The sequence below is a fragment of the Barbus barbus genome (assembly GCF_936440315.1).
Source record: "Barbus barbus genome assembly, chromosome: 9".
NCBI lineage: Eukaryota > Metazoa > Chordata > Actinopteri > Cypriniformes > Cyprinidae > Barbus > Barbus barbus.
Window position 1 is genome coordinate 15148365 of NC_136737.1, and position 15675 is coordinate 15164039.

General features: G+C 35.7%; 1 protein-coding gene across 1 annotated transcript in view; it reads right to left on the reverse strand.

Annotated features, from left to right (window-relative positions):
* Window positions 1-1027: 1027 nt before the first annotated feature.
* LOC306875599 (fibroblast growth factor 22-like) overlaps window positions 1028-15675 on the reverse strand; it is a 29449-nt gene continuing 14801 nt past the window's right edge. The window contains exons 2-3 of the mRNA XM_079426277.1: window positions 5247-5350; window positions 1028-3251 (exon numbers count right to left, since the gene is read on the reverse strand). Of these exons, the coding sequence (XP_079282403.1) occupies window positions 3057-3251; window positions 5247-5350 (299 nt within the window). The 3' untranslated portion in view covers window positions 1028-3056. The remainder of the gene's footprint in view (window positions 3252-5246; window positions 5351-15675) is intronic.

Below are 15675 nucleotides of genomic sequence, written 5' to 3' on the forward strand. Positions count from 1 at the left end.
GTATCTGCAGGGCTTAAAATAAAAAGGCAGTTTTGGAAGATCATGTAGGAACCCATACCTTCCTCCAAGACTTTTGAAGACATGAAATATATTTTGAAGTTCCTTGAGCACAAAATGGATATTTGAGTTTTGAGGGACCTTCAAGCGGATTCTTACATGTTCTCCTAAAGGTTCCTCTAGTGTGGCAGTTAATTGTCCTTTTATTTTTACATTGTAGGTCCAACAAAGAATTCTCATATCAATAACCATTTGTGGCTCTTTGGGACTCTAGAGTTGACCTACTGTAGGTTCTTGATGAGCATATTGGTTTCTGAATATATATGTTTTATAAGAACCAGAGAAAAAAATATTCTTTGTGCAATTAGTATCAGGCTAAAAACCCTTTTTGATTCCTTGGCCTTCTATGTTGTGTGATTTTCCTTCTGAATAGAGCTTCTCTACAGTCTTCCAAGCTTTGCAGCCCAAGTGTGACCATATCATGAAGATTTGTTGGATCATTATGTCAAAAGTATAGCATTAAGAATTTTCGTTGTCATTAAACCTGCAAATAAGATGAGAATCAATGAGGCTAATAAACCACAGCACTCTTGTAATATAATATATACGCACATACTTCAGCATACCCCATTAGTTTCATCGCCTTGTTCAAACACATATAACTACACAAAATGTCAACCAACATTTCATACAGTGAATAAAATCCTTTTACTTTTTGACTAACAGGCGAGATGGGCATAGAATTCTCCGGAGCTTTTTAGCGACTGCCAGCAACAGGTGAAAGCAGACCCCTGTTTTGACTCAAACAGATGAAGCTTCCATTAGCGCGGCTAGAATTTCGCCTTTTTGGACAGCATCTTTGGACTTTTTGCCACGGCTAACCACTCAGCAGGTAATGCTGATCATTAGTAGGCAGAACATGCAGTTGTGGTCGGTGGCACGTGGAGGGAGCCAGATTCTCACCGATACATGGAGCAGACTGTGGTTGCGAAGGACAAAACATAGACAATAACATCACAATCGAACAGTAGAGTTCAAAATGTTGAAATATATTAAATGTTCTATTTTACGACAAGTTGTGAAAAGAAAACATGTTAATATGACAGTAAAACACATGGGTATAAAACACCTTTTCAGAGCGTTATAGGAAGTCTGTTATGCTAAAAGTTGATCTGAGTACTTAATCTATTTGCATTTGCCTGACTTTTTGTCTATCAGTGATGTTGTATGTTCTTCTATTGGTCTTTACAGTGCATGTTGGCAGGGTAATATGTGAGAATCTTGTTGTTAAACCATTCCGATTACAAGAAATTAATTAGCTATTTTTTATTTTTCAAAGTCACAATTGTTTCTGTACTTAAATGGCTTTCATACCGACACTGTAGCTGCCTTATTTCAAGATGCAACCGTTTTTTTTTTTCCTTCAAACAACCAATTTCTGTAGTTGCTTTTGAAAAATGACCAGTTACCAAATGTGATGTCCAGCCCAGTCTCATAAAAAAAAAAAAAAAAAGTTAATGGTGGCAGTTTTTCAAAATGATATTGTGTTGTTTTTTAAGTGTATCGCTACAGCTCCCAAGTGAAATGGTGCATTTATTTTTCACAGGAACAAACGAATGTGACGCGATTCACTGGTTCCTACGGTTAAGGCTAGATTGTATACAGATTCATCTACTAGGCATGCGCACATCAATATAGCATAACTTTTGTCACAATGTACAACAATATTTACTGTTTTTGCATTATTGTAAGGAGTAGGTTTAGGGTTGGGTTGGTGTATACGTTAATAAAACACATTCTAATAGGTAGAAAATTTAATTTATTGTTAGCTCCCGGTCTTAGCGGTGTCCCTTCTAGCCACAATCGGTTCCTACAGACATATTGCGGCAAGACTGAAATGAAATGTCAGGTGAATGGCGCTAAAAGTTTAAATCTCTATGGACTGCAACATGAAAACATATCCCCTACACTATACCCGTCTAACAGTGTTAGCAAAAAGCAAGTGTGATATTAAAACTACACTGAAACAACCATGACATTTTGACTTGTTTCTATGCTACACTTTGAGGTCATCCGTTGAGTGTCATGTTTCACATATTTAAACATGCACACTGCTGTTTATAAGGATTTTTTCATGTCTTGTGCTCACCAAGGCTGAATTTATTTGATCAAAAATACTGTAAAACAGTAATATTGACAACCATTACCATTTAAAGTAACTGTTGTCTATTTTAGTATATTTTAAAATGTAATTCATTGTTGAATTCAAAGTTGAATTTTCACATGATCCTTCAGAAATCATTTTAATATGCTTTTTTGCTCCAAAAACATTTCTCATTATTAAAAAAACAGTTGTGCTGCTTAATATTTTTGTAAAAACCACGATACTTTGATTAACAATATTTAAAAGAACAGGATTGATTTAAAATGGAAATCTTTTCTTACAAATGTCTTCACTGTCACCTTCGACCAATTCGACCATGTATCCTTGCCGAATAAAAGAATTAATTTATTTTAAAATAAAGTAAAAAAATACTAATGCCAAACTTTTGAATGGTAGAGTGGGTTATGTGATACAAACATTCAAATGTTAGCTTATAAATCATACAGTATGGTAAAAGTTGTTTGAGAGTTTCTTTGCCTTAAGATGAGAAGAGCACAGTCTTTTATAATATATTGTGTGAAAAAGAATAAAAGGGTGTCACCGTTTTACTGCCACTAGTGTTCATTTCAGTTGGAAACTGAATTGTATGTAGAGTATGTTTTTTACAATGAGACTAGGTTGGAGATGTCAGTCAGAAATTTGCCATAACCGATAGATGCAGTAAATGCCTGGTTAACTCAACAATAACATTAATACGTAACCTGTATATACATCATATTAACACCCTTGCTTTAGACTGTACTGGGTCTTAAGCTGAGCCAGAGGACAGAGTAATAAGTTAATGTACTGTGCAACAGTACTCAGGGAAAAAAACAGACAAACCAGAACTTAATAACATTTAATGAGTCCCCATCAAATGCAGATGGCATAGCATTCCTCATGAGGAAGAGTCCAACTATGTGGCCAGCATAGGGAGGAAATGAGTAGATGGGTGTCTCCGTCTAGCTTTGTGGCCTCTGCGGGGTTTCCCTCGGCCGTTCAGCGACACGAACATCTGCCTCCCCCTGTGCTTCCAGTGCAGGGAGGCGTAGGTGTTATAGCCGTTCTCTTCGATGCGCTCTTTGAATTTACAGCTGGGGCTGTATCTGACCTGCAACGAGTCAAATGAAGAGTGCAGCTTGAGTCACTACTCTGTGTTGTTGACAACATCAAAACGTTTACAGTAGTTTAGTATATGAAGTGTTCTTTTTGTATTTTGACAGAAATATTGTTTAGTTTTAGTCAGTATTTCATTGTCAGATACATTCATTTAAATTCAGTTTACATCTAGAAAACTAAAATGGCATCAGAATTAATTGATGAAAGTAACATTTTAGTTGACATGACAGCATAATGTGTATTGTCTTCGTATATGCTTACAAAATTCAAAAACAAATTCAACAGTAATTTTGTTAGCAACATTATGAGTCCGTTTAGTGATATGATGATTGAAAATAAATAACTGCTAAGAGCCGACTCAAATGACCAGATCCACTCTTGACTTGATAGTAGCTGTATTTTCTAATATTTTTAGTAGCAAGTACACGAGACATCCTTTTTAAAGGCCATTGCACACTGAGTCCGAAATTTTCATATCCGTTTTTAAATTTTTTTCGTACTCGTCATACTTTCTTATCAAAATGCTTCTTACGGATGAAAAAAAAGCAGAAAATCGAATCTGATCCGAATTTTATTATGACAGACGAAAGTTTCGGGGGCAGTGTGTAAATGTGATTGACACAACATGAGGTCGTATTTATTTTTCGACGTGCGAAAATTTTGTGTGCAATGACCGTTAGTTGACGATATGACTAAAAATATTTATGTATTTCTCTGGCCAAAATATACTTCAAATATAAGCTAAATATATGTTGTATACAGAGCAACTTAATGGAAATATATAAAATATATCAAATGGTGAAAATATAGTTCATCTACACCTTCAGATGACAACAACATTGCCAAATGTACCTCAAATGGCAAGAAAATGCATTTACATTTTACATGTATGCATTTAGCAGACGCTTTTATCCAAAGCGACTTACACATTTTATCAGCTTAAATTTTCCAATCTTAAATGTATTTTGCTTTTACCAAAAAATATAATAGTGAAATGTTTTTTTTTTTTAATGACGTAAGTTTATTCAAATTTATATTACAATCTAAGGTAAGCTGCAAAGTTTATTTCCAAAAGGCAAAAGTCTGGCTACACAGATGACACAGAAATTTACTTTTTTTTAAACGGCAGATTTTGAGCTTTAAGCCTCCAATAATCAGATTAGATGTCAGCTATTTTGTTTTTACAGTGGCAATTTTCTTAAATAATTACATATGCATCACTAAGTCCAAATATGTGGTTTTCCTTTCAGTGTTTGGCATATTAAACCATACAGTCTTACCAAGCTCACTGAACCATGTGGTGAAAAACAGCATCAGAAATCTGGAAGTAAATTATGTTCCAAACATCCTATTGTGTACCCATTATGCTTTTGTATTTATCTCTACCAGCCTGTCATTGTAAATCAACCGTCACTGTCTCGCATAGGCTCAAAAAGCTGCCTGACGAAGCCAAGAGAGCTCTACCACTCTGCCACAGCTGGATAAACTATTAAACTAACTATTAAAAGGGAAAAAAAGGATGATGACAATCACATTTAAGAGTCTTGGTCAAGGCAGCTTTAGCCTACAGTCCGATAAGATCACTGTGGAATGAGTGAATGCGACTAATAATCGTTCAAAAGGGTAAGAAAAGAAGGGTGCTTAGGTCTCGAGTGATTCCCAAGGTTTGTCATGTTTACTCTGGGGATCGGACGACAGATATAGCCATCTGTAAGCCATCTTATCATGGCTGGGTGACAGATTGCCAGGGTAAGATTTCTCAGAGAGCAGTTAAAGCGCACCATGCAATGGGGCGTCTTCATTAAACAAGCCACAAACAACTGTCTGGTGGCACGCACTCAATTCACAAAAAAATTAAGTGTCCAAAGATTTGGAACCAAATCAGTTCCAGGATATTTATTGGACGACCCAGATTTACACATTTTTGTTTCTTTAGTTTGCAAAATATTAATGCTATAAAGATGCTGAAACATTGTGATGTACCTACCGATCCGAAGAGCGTTCCCTTTTTGGACATAGCTAAGTACAGGCCGGTGCTGACAGATTTGATGGCGACAACTCCCACACTGACAGATCGGATTTCCATCAGACCTGAGGAGGGGGAAAAAGGAACAGAAGTCTGGTTTAGAAAGGGTAAGTTTCTCCATCAAAAGCCACTCTATCATTGCTGATTAGAAAACCAGGCATCCATATGCTCAAGGGATGTTTTTTTTTTCTTCTTTCTCCCAGGACAAGAAAAAACAGGACACACTACAATAGGCCAGTTTGAATGATGCTCTTTGTGAATCCACCAAGAACAACCTAGATTTTTAGACATGGTTTTCTTTGGAACTCATGTGGCACTTATGGTGTTGAAAACGGCAATATGCTGCATTGATATGATGGACAATTTTGGGGATACAACTTTAAAGTTATGAATACGTAATGCATTACTTAAAGGGTTAGTTCACCCAAAAATGAAAATTCTGTCATTTATTACTCCCTCATGTCATTCCAAACCTGTAAGACCTTTGTTCATCGTCACAACACAAATTAGGATATTTCTGATGTAAAAGCCTAGAGAGTTTTTGCACAAAGAAAACAAAAATAACTTTATTCAACAATTTCTTCTCTTTCGTGTCAATCGATGCATGTTCATGAGAGTAGCACGACACATGCGTGTGGTGCTGTTGACACAGGAGCTGGCATTCTGATGTAGAACATGCATGCGCATGCATATTTACAACCAGAGGAATGCAGATGCATGCATCGTGGTACTCTCATGTACAAGTGTTGAAGACCGACTAGGAAGAGAAGAAATTGTAGAATAAAGTTGTTTTTTTTTCTCTGCGCTCAAAAAGTATTCTCGTTTTATAAAATTACAGATGAACCACTAATGTCACATGGACTATTTTAATGACGTCCTTACTACCTTTCTGGGCCTTGAACGTGGTAGTTCTGTTAGGGTCAGAAAGCTCTTGGATTTCATCAACAATTTTCTTAATTTGTATTCTGAAACTGAACAAAGTTCTTTGGAACAACATAAAGGTGAGCATTTAATGACAGAATTTTCATTTTTGATTGTTTACATCATATTATTGTATTTACTGAAAAATTGATTCTAGGTGTACTTGCTAAAATAAAAATTTGGCTTTGTCATTTTCATGCTGATCAGTGCGTGAAACAACAGTGATCTTGTTTTCTGGTGGTTGTACACAAGAATGATATTTTCAACCCAATCTTTTTCGAATTTCGTACACATTTACACATTCGTACGATGTAATTCATGAGATTTGTATGAAAGAAATAAGTTTTGAACTTTACTCCTAACCCTTAACCACAAAAATGGTCAGACATTTTTGTGAAACCATGTTACCTACAAGAAAAAAATCTGTCGATTTTAAGTTTTTTTTTTTTTTCATTCCTCTCCTCTGCCTTGCATGTTTTCGCCCTTAAGTCAGTTGTTTTTATATAACAATATTTATGAAAAGTAACGTTTCCCAACACTTAATTAAGTCAGGAGAATTACATGCTCAGGAATATACCAAGAATGAATCAATGAAATCAATAGTAAAAAGTCAAAAATGCATTTCACCTATTCGACTATTTTTTTTTTTTTTATATAAATTTTTCTAGTGATCTGGCAGTTTGGTTTCAGATTGATTATGTTTGGATGTCCATCATGCTAGGTTCTTCTATTGCTGTTTTTGCTCAAAAATGGAGGCTGGACCATTGTCATGACAATAGAGCAGATTGTTTTGGAGATGACCTGAGACTGTCCTGTGAAAAAAAAAGATTGCTTTTTGAGAGCATTCGTCTCCATTACATCACACACTTCATATTGTCTGATGTTATCTGTTGAGAGTATCCATGAGTTTTAAGGCACATAAAAGCAGCTTAAAAGAAAAAAAGACAAAATGCTGCAAACCATTTGCTGTCAGCTGGGTGCCTCTCTATAATACAGCAAGGGGAAACATTGCAGACAAATCAGCTGTTGGCTTTGGACAAGGACTGTAAACACTGTACCGCACTGAGGTGCTGAATGAGATGTTGACCTAGCGCCAGTTGGGAAATGAACACAAAAAAACACAGGAAGGCAGATCTGTTGAACACATGTGTTGCAGGTGGCAGACCGAAAAACTTGGGTTTGGGATTCTGGTTAAAGCTTTTCAGCTGTGACTGAGTAAACCCTCGCGGTCAGGTTTGAGCAGGTGTAACTATTTATCAACAGCCATTTCTTCCAGTTTAAACTCATAGACTAATTATCGTCTGCAACTTTGTGACACTTCCTGGGATGAATATACTTGTTGAATTACACATGTTTTATTATGATAAAAAATACTGTGTTCTATCAGAAAGACTTGGAAAACAGAATAGCATAGAATAACATTCTTGGGTTTAAGCTATTTCTGATGGAAACTGGAAATTAAATCACTGCAACTGCAGCAATTTAATGTCACTATATAACAAACTTCTATCATTCATTATTGTTCATATGTAGTTTGTGGTTAACTCTAAAGCAAAAAGCAAACAATACACTGTAAAAAAAAATCTGTCAAATTCACGGTAAAATACTGGAAGCTGTGGTTGCCAGAATTCTACCGTATAAAATACAGTAGCAACGTTTTAGGTTTTACGGTTTTAACTTAAATTTACAGTTAAATACCGTAATTTCTTTAACTGATATAATCTTAATATACCAACCTATTAAAGTACTGAAATCTGTTTTGTTCCTTTGAAATACACTGATAACCACCAAGTGCAGGTGATGATGAGAAAGTCACATGATGAGCCAAAGCCCATCACAAGCAACTTTTAAACAATAGCATTTACAGAAGGTGCAGATGCAGTGTGATTCATACAAGCACTAAACACCATCATGGTGAGACTCCTTAAAATGAAATATGCTATAAAAATTAATTTAACAACATTAGATGTAACATACAACCCTAATAAACATAACTGATAAGAAAAAACTAAGAAGAAACATAGTTATTTCAAAGAAAAAACGTCAAATTCAAACAGAATTTGAAATGGAACGCAGGGAATTCTGGGAACATCAGTTTACGGTTTTTCCCTGTAAATTTTACAGGAAGTTTCCGTTAACCATGTAACAGGTTTTTACCGTAGCATTTTCACAGTTTTTTACCGTTAAATCACGATCATTTTTTACAGTGTAGTCCTCCAATGCTTGCCATCTCATTCCTGAAATACTATTTTTTTTTTTTTTTAAATGCTTTTTAGAATATATTCATTATTCTTTTGGCTTTTTAATTATTATTATTTATTTATTTTTTAAATGTATTTACATTTACATTACATTTATGCATTCGGCAGATGCATTTACCCAAATCAGCTAACAATGTATTCAATAAATATATTTTAAAAAGCATCTATCAAATGCATAAATGTAATTTAAATGTATTGAAACCTAGAAAATGCAGTAAAAGTAACAAAAAAGACGAAAATAATATATTAAAATTTAAAAATGTAATATAAAGGAAACAATAATAGGGAAACAGCTGACAGGCAAAAGAAAGTGACAAAATCTTTTTCTTGTAACAGTGCATATGTAAATTAAGTAATGTCTTTCTTCATAAAATTAAGTGGATAATGTAGCCCTTCATCATGAAGACGTGCTGATAGTTATACAGCTCAGGTATACAGCTGCGACCTCAATTTATAATGTCTGTCCTTTGAAAGCCAATATGTTATGTACTTGCCGTGTTTACAAACATGGTAGCTTTGGTGACGGACGCCTGCAAACAGCTCATAAGACATCCAGCCAGTCTCCCAGATGATTGGAGCTCACATTGAGTTTATGAGGAACAGTCCAGTCAAATGAAAAACACCGGTGTCTGAAGTAAGTGCTGTTACTTCTAATTTTCATTATTAGCTGTTCAAATGTGTGAGTCAAGTCCAATTCAGCTGTGAAAGTCAGGAAGACCTTGTGAATAAAGAACTGGTTTTAGTGCTTTATTTAATGCGCTAGAAAAAGATCCCATTCTGCCATCATTTGTCATCTAATTTTCATATAAATTATACATTTTTTATCATTATTTGAACTCAGTTGAGAAAATCCGAAGGGTAGTTGGTGCGGATTTATCTAGGTGAAATTATTCAAGTTCTTGGCGCATGACCAAACACATATAAAGGCCAGTTGGACCTTTATTAATCTTTATTCACTTTTGAAAATGTCCTCTATTGTGTCTTAGGCCCATGGTCTCTGGAGTGCTCAAGGACTTAAATTTTTCACGAACAAATTTTCCAACACAACCTAAAACTTTGAAGACAGTAGTAAAATACTTTGCACAGCTACATGGACCAACATGGACCTACAGTACAGTGGAGTAATGTGAATGGATAGACCATTTAGAATATACACCATTATGCTTTTTGTTGGTAGTATTTTTTTAAATATCATGTTGTGCTCCAGTCATTTTAACAAAGAGAAGATTTTATTTTCTCCAAAAAGGCTAGTTTATGTTATCACATTGGACTATAACATTGCTCACACAAGGCAAGTGAAAACCTGTGGGGGAAAAAAGAATATTTTTTGTCTCCACCATATTACATTTGTGGTGTTCTGGTCAAAAATGACCAGTCTACAAAAAATGGATTGTAAATCTCTCATTATGCTATACTTGTCAGTCCTCTGTTGTGTGTGTCATGTGTTCCCACCTCATGTTTCCTTATTTGGTTTGTTTCCTGTCCTTGTTTAGTGTGATTATTAGTTAATTCTTGCCCAGCTGTGTTTGTGTCATTAGCCTGTGTATTTAAGTTCGGTCTACTCGTTACTCCCCGGTGTTCCTGTCTGTGTCAGCCTTGCCCTGCCTTGTTTGGATTTGATTAAAGACTGTTATTTTGAGTTTACTCCTTGTTTGCATGTTCCTGTATCCTCCTTGTGTGTGTGCACCGTGACAATACTATTCATAAATATTGTATCCATTTTTTTTTTTATTAAACTTGTTTATATTCAGTTAGCACAAGTGTTGTATTTCTTTTTAGAACTGGCTGATTGTAGTCCTCATTGATCTGACCTCTGAAAATTTTCCACTCAAAAACTGAGGTCGTTTTTGACCAGGAACACCAAATTAGGTAAAGGATTTTCAACACAGAACAAGATTAATATGATTAATAGGTGAAAATAATTTCCAAGAAACTGCATCGAGTTTGTTTTCATCACATCTTCAGCAAACTCTCTTGACCTTTGACATGTTTTGGCCGGAGTTGGCAATAAGCTGCTTGAACCATTACAAGCAAAATCCTAATTTCTACAGACTTAGTCAAGTGTAGACTACCCATTCTTCCCATCTCATATGTAACTTCTGAAAGCCCTTTGCACAGTCGTTTTACTCTTTCACTTTTGCCTTAATCTCCCACCCTTTACTTTCTGGAAGGGAGCCCATCTTCAGATCATTCAGCCCTTTTTTGACGTTGAAAGCAAATAATTTAAGAAAAAAAGCAGGAAGGAGCTCTCAAAGCGATTCCTTTGTCAGAATTATCATCGGGTGAGAGGAGCAGAAGGAGGAGTTGGTGGAGAACGCGGGATGTAGATGCTGGTAATAAGGAAAGCCAGGGCGGAGGTCAGGAGGTTCCTAAAATTATGTTTCCTTCAACTGGCCCTTTGCTCCCAATAGGCCTTTGTTACCTACCTGAGATTTGGAAGCTGACAAGGTCTCATTAATGACCCGGCTTTTGTCACACAGAGCAAAGTTCCACCCACATCAATTAAAAGAGAAGGAGGGGGTCGACAGGGTGAAAGATGGAGCTAAGTTTCTCCGGCGAACCCCCCCCCCCCACGTGCTTTTTAAAGAGGGTCTTTAATTTCCCAGGTTGCCCCCTCCAGCAGCCCTCTCTGGCCTGTCGCCCTTTCGGGTGAAAGCCTGGGAATCTCTTGTGTCCAACTGGGTGCTTGTAGTTGATTGACGTACCTTTTCAATTTTTTCACAGTTTGCTTTCTTCCTTTAGAGGGTCCTGATGTTGTTTTTTCTCCTTTTCTTTCCTAACCCTTTTCAGATCACAACCTTTTCATGCTGGGACCTTATTGATGTGCCTAATGGCCGTGACCAGCACCTTTGATCAGATCAGCCTCCTCCTAGGTGCTCTTGAGCCGAATTAACTCGAGGCCTATGTGTGTGGGATGAGCGTTCAGGCCATGAGCCCACCCCAGTCACTGCTGCTTTAAACAGCTTGAGTTTCAAGTGTGCGGGAACCCTCTCTGCCCTACATTTGGACTGTGTTACACTCAAAATCGTATTTTCACAGAACGCTGGTACCCTGGAGAAAAAGGTTATCATCTGATGGTCAGTCTTGGGGATGTTACTTTTAAACGTAATGCATTACAATACTGTGTTACTCCGTATTACTTTTTATGAAAAGTAATGCATTACGTTACTTTTGCATTACTTTTTGTAACCTGAACTGGAATGCTTATTTACTTTTAATAACAAAAAAGCCCCAAAGTTATATTTTTGGCCAATGTAAAGGCCCTTTCACACCAAAAGTGAAACTAATAAGCCTCAGATAAGATAACCTCATTCCCAATTTATCTCAACACAGGACAGGAGAGCTGCCAGTGAATAAACGAGAAACAAAGTAACCTGCATAACTTATTTGAAAAACTAACTCAAATAAAAGTAAACTTGTAAATTTAAAAGTAATGCATTACTTTAGTAGTTACTCGAAAAAGTAATCTGATTACATAAATATAATAAAAAAAAAAATAAAAAAAAATCCACAAATGGTGGCAGATGTGTAGAATTATATATAAATAATTATATATGCTACCGCTAAAAAGTTTGGTGTCATTTTTTTTAAATATTTTTGAAAGAAATCCGTTATGCAATATGCCAATTTTCAGTAGTTTTACATGATCCTTCAGAAATCATTCTAATACGCTGATTTGGTGCTCAAAATGGATTTGTATTTTTATTATCGATGCTGGAAACAGTTGTAATATTTTAGTGGAAACAATTATACATTTTGATCAGGATTCTTTGATGAAAAAAAAAGTTCAAAAGAGCAACATTTATTTAAACAGAAATGTTTTTCATGCAATTTAATAATTGTTTAATATTTTGTTCACTATATAATTTTGTGCCCTCTTTGGATGTAAGTCTAAGAAAGCTAATTAACAACTGAATGATCCTGAAAATATTCCAGAGAGCAGCCGAGGAGTTCCAGCATGAGTTTCTAGACATGCATCATAACTATATGAAGTCTCCAACGGCTACAAGCTATGACACACATCTTCTCTACACACATAAACCTCTTCTAAATTCAAAAACTTATAACCTATACCTACACAGTGCACATATACACTACATATAATGTCGGATTGTGAAAATGACCCTGTAACCTCAGTAGTTCTGTCCTAGTATACTAATATAGCTTGTCTATGCTCCAATATTTAGTGCAACTTTCCACCTTGGCTTCATATTACTGTATATTATTCAAATTACGCAAGTCTGTCTAGGCGTTTCAGCCTGTAATGATTCTCATGTCTTATTTAGATCCCATGACACCCTACACAGCCATAAACGTAACTTATGGCTGTTATTGATGTAATAAATGTGTACAGCTGAGCTGTTTATTATACCAGTTTCCAATGCTCCGTCTAAGCTGAATGTGTAGAAAAAAGCGAGACATTTCGGCAGAGTCCATCTGCATGTCCATTGATTTTAACTATTAAACTGAATGTTACACAGTGCTGATTAATTCGCAAGCAATTTTAAGTTCAAACAAACTAGTTATTTTGAGACGCATATGGCCCCTTGGTTGACCTTAGCTATATGTAATATATATGGTGTCACCTAAAATATATGGCTTGGACATTTTATTCATCCTTAAAAATGTCTGAATGTCCTGTTATTAGTTACAGAATATCAAAATAGTTTGAAATGTCTGGCCTGGAGTGTATAAAAATAAAATAAAATAATGTTTTGGGGTGATGAAGAAACGCAAGCAGCACATAAACCATAATGAAAAATACACCCCCCTCCCCCCCATTTATAAGCAGGACAGTGGTTTGTTCAGATGTACTCGCTTGCATTTGGGTCCATCCGGACTCTGAAAGTAGTAAAAAGAAAGGGATGAAAGAAACAACGAGAGTGCAAAGAAAGGACGTGGCTGAGGCGATTCTTTGCCTGGCCTGATTTCTCTCTTCGTTCCCACATTCTTGCCATCTCCAGGGAGTGGGGTGGTGTGTGTTAAACTACGCTGGCTTTGATAACATCAGTCTTTTTCATCCTATTAGTCTGCTATCCATTGCACCAGAGGTCTGCGTGTGAGGTAAACTTGCTCTTTTTCACAATTAAATTGGTCGTTAAATAGATTCTTCAGCAATAATAAGCCTGAACAAGATGAACGGCCTTGGTACAGTTGATACACGAGAGCAGAGAACCATCAACAATGCTTTTTTCCAAGTCATAAACACTTTTTTCCTAAAATAATTAGACCTCTTTAAGAAGTTTTCTATACAAAAAGCTAATAATTAACCAAAAAATAACCAATATTAAAATGTACACTATGTAGTCTAAATACATTTTAAATAAAACACTGAAATCAATCAAGGATCAAAAGTGGAGTTTGGGATCACAAGTAAAGGTTCATTTAGTTATTTGCTAAAGATTAAATTTAACAGTGCTATTTAGGCTTATTTATTTTTTTTAAGTTACTTGAAGTAAATGAGTATATAACCAATGATACAGATAAATGGAAAGTTTAAAATATTGGTATATAATAGATGATACACATGCACTTCTTTAATGAGTTAGAATATGGATTGTAATATTGACATATTTCAGACAGTATAAGCAAATAGGAACTGCTATAGTTCATATAAAAGGTGATGAAATCTGCACGTTTTAAAAATAAAATCAAATGAAAAGATTTTTGACCATGTCACACAAGTTGAAGTTAAATAACTCCAAGCATTTACTGTCCAGTCTCATAAATGCCCATTGGCTGTAATGTGAAACATCTGTTTCAGACTTGCTCTTTACGGCTCGCCATGTGTTTCTTAGGGCTGCAGTATAATAAAGAGTATGTCATTTTCACTCAAGCCTGAAACTTGAAAATAATATTCTATTCTATGTACCAGAGTTGTCATGGTTGGAAAGCGACATTTATCCTTAATACTGAAACTGATCTGCAGAATTTTACCCCAAATGCTCCTAGCAGAACACTTAGCCATGAAGTCGATACTTATACCAATAAATATACCAATACAGTTGTACCAACACAAAGGATACAAAATACAGATTTAATGCATTTGGAAGTTTATTTCTTTTTCTAAGTTGTTTTGGTAAGAATAAAATGTTTAATTTTACAGTCGTTTTTTTTTTTTTGTTGACATTTTCATTTTATATTTTTATTTTAAAATCTGTATAATTGGAGGCACTAGGGATGCCGATAAGCCGATAATTTTTCATGATATGGTTGATATATGATAAGTTGCCCAAATTAATATTCTGTACTATTTTGTTTTAATGAGTAAATACTAAAATCAACTATTTAATGGTAAATTATACAAAATTATACCAAATATGAATATTGAATGGATTTTCGGTAATGAGATTTGCTAAAGATTACATTTAACTGTTATTAAATTATTATTGTTTGTAAAGATGAACTTTAAGTGAACACTAGATGACTGCAAAATTAATCCAAATATTAAAAAATAGGGTTATAAATTTGCACAATTAAACATCCAATATGGAACAATAGTGATCAAAGAGTCTCTAATTTCGGCCAATAACCGATACGGTACCGATATAAAGTACATCCCTTGGTGGCACCAACACGGAAGCCATTCAGATGTTATTTTGCCAGTAAGTGAGGTTGTGCAAATTTGAACCACAACCATCAAGGCACTTGAACTCAGTTGAGAGTCCATTATCACACTCATTTGCCAGGGTTGCACACTTGGGTGATGTTCCCTCTTGCACAATTCAGAGCTGTTACAGTTTCAGGGGCCTGCCCTTGGCCTCGTTTCGCTTTTATGGCTCGCTGAATGCAAGCTCTGGGGATTAGCCAGGTCCTTCAAAGGCCATTAGAGCCAGTGGCAGGTATCCCATTACCCCCCGCACAGTGAGATGGCCTAGGTGAGAGGCATAGAGGCCAGGAAGGAGAGCAGGGGTCAGATGGGGACAATGAAAGACTTAGCCAGGGCCACAAGTTTATTTCTGTCAATTCGTCTGCCTTGTCTGAATTTACAGACGGCTCTTTCTGTCACTGACCGGTTCTCCAGAAGGGTTTCATGTTTGGAAATGTTTGAAGTTTTTGACTGAAAGATTGAAAGACACATAAAACTCATAAAATAATAAGCACTTTTGTGCATGTCAATCTTGGATTTGTAGTCATATTGCATGGCTTTATTTTAGTCATGTTCAACATTTTACAGTTACTGTAACAGAAGTGGTCTGGACACAGAG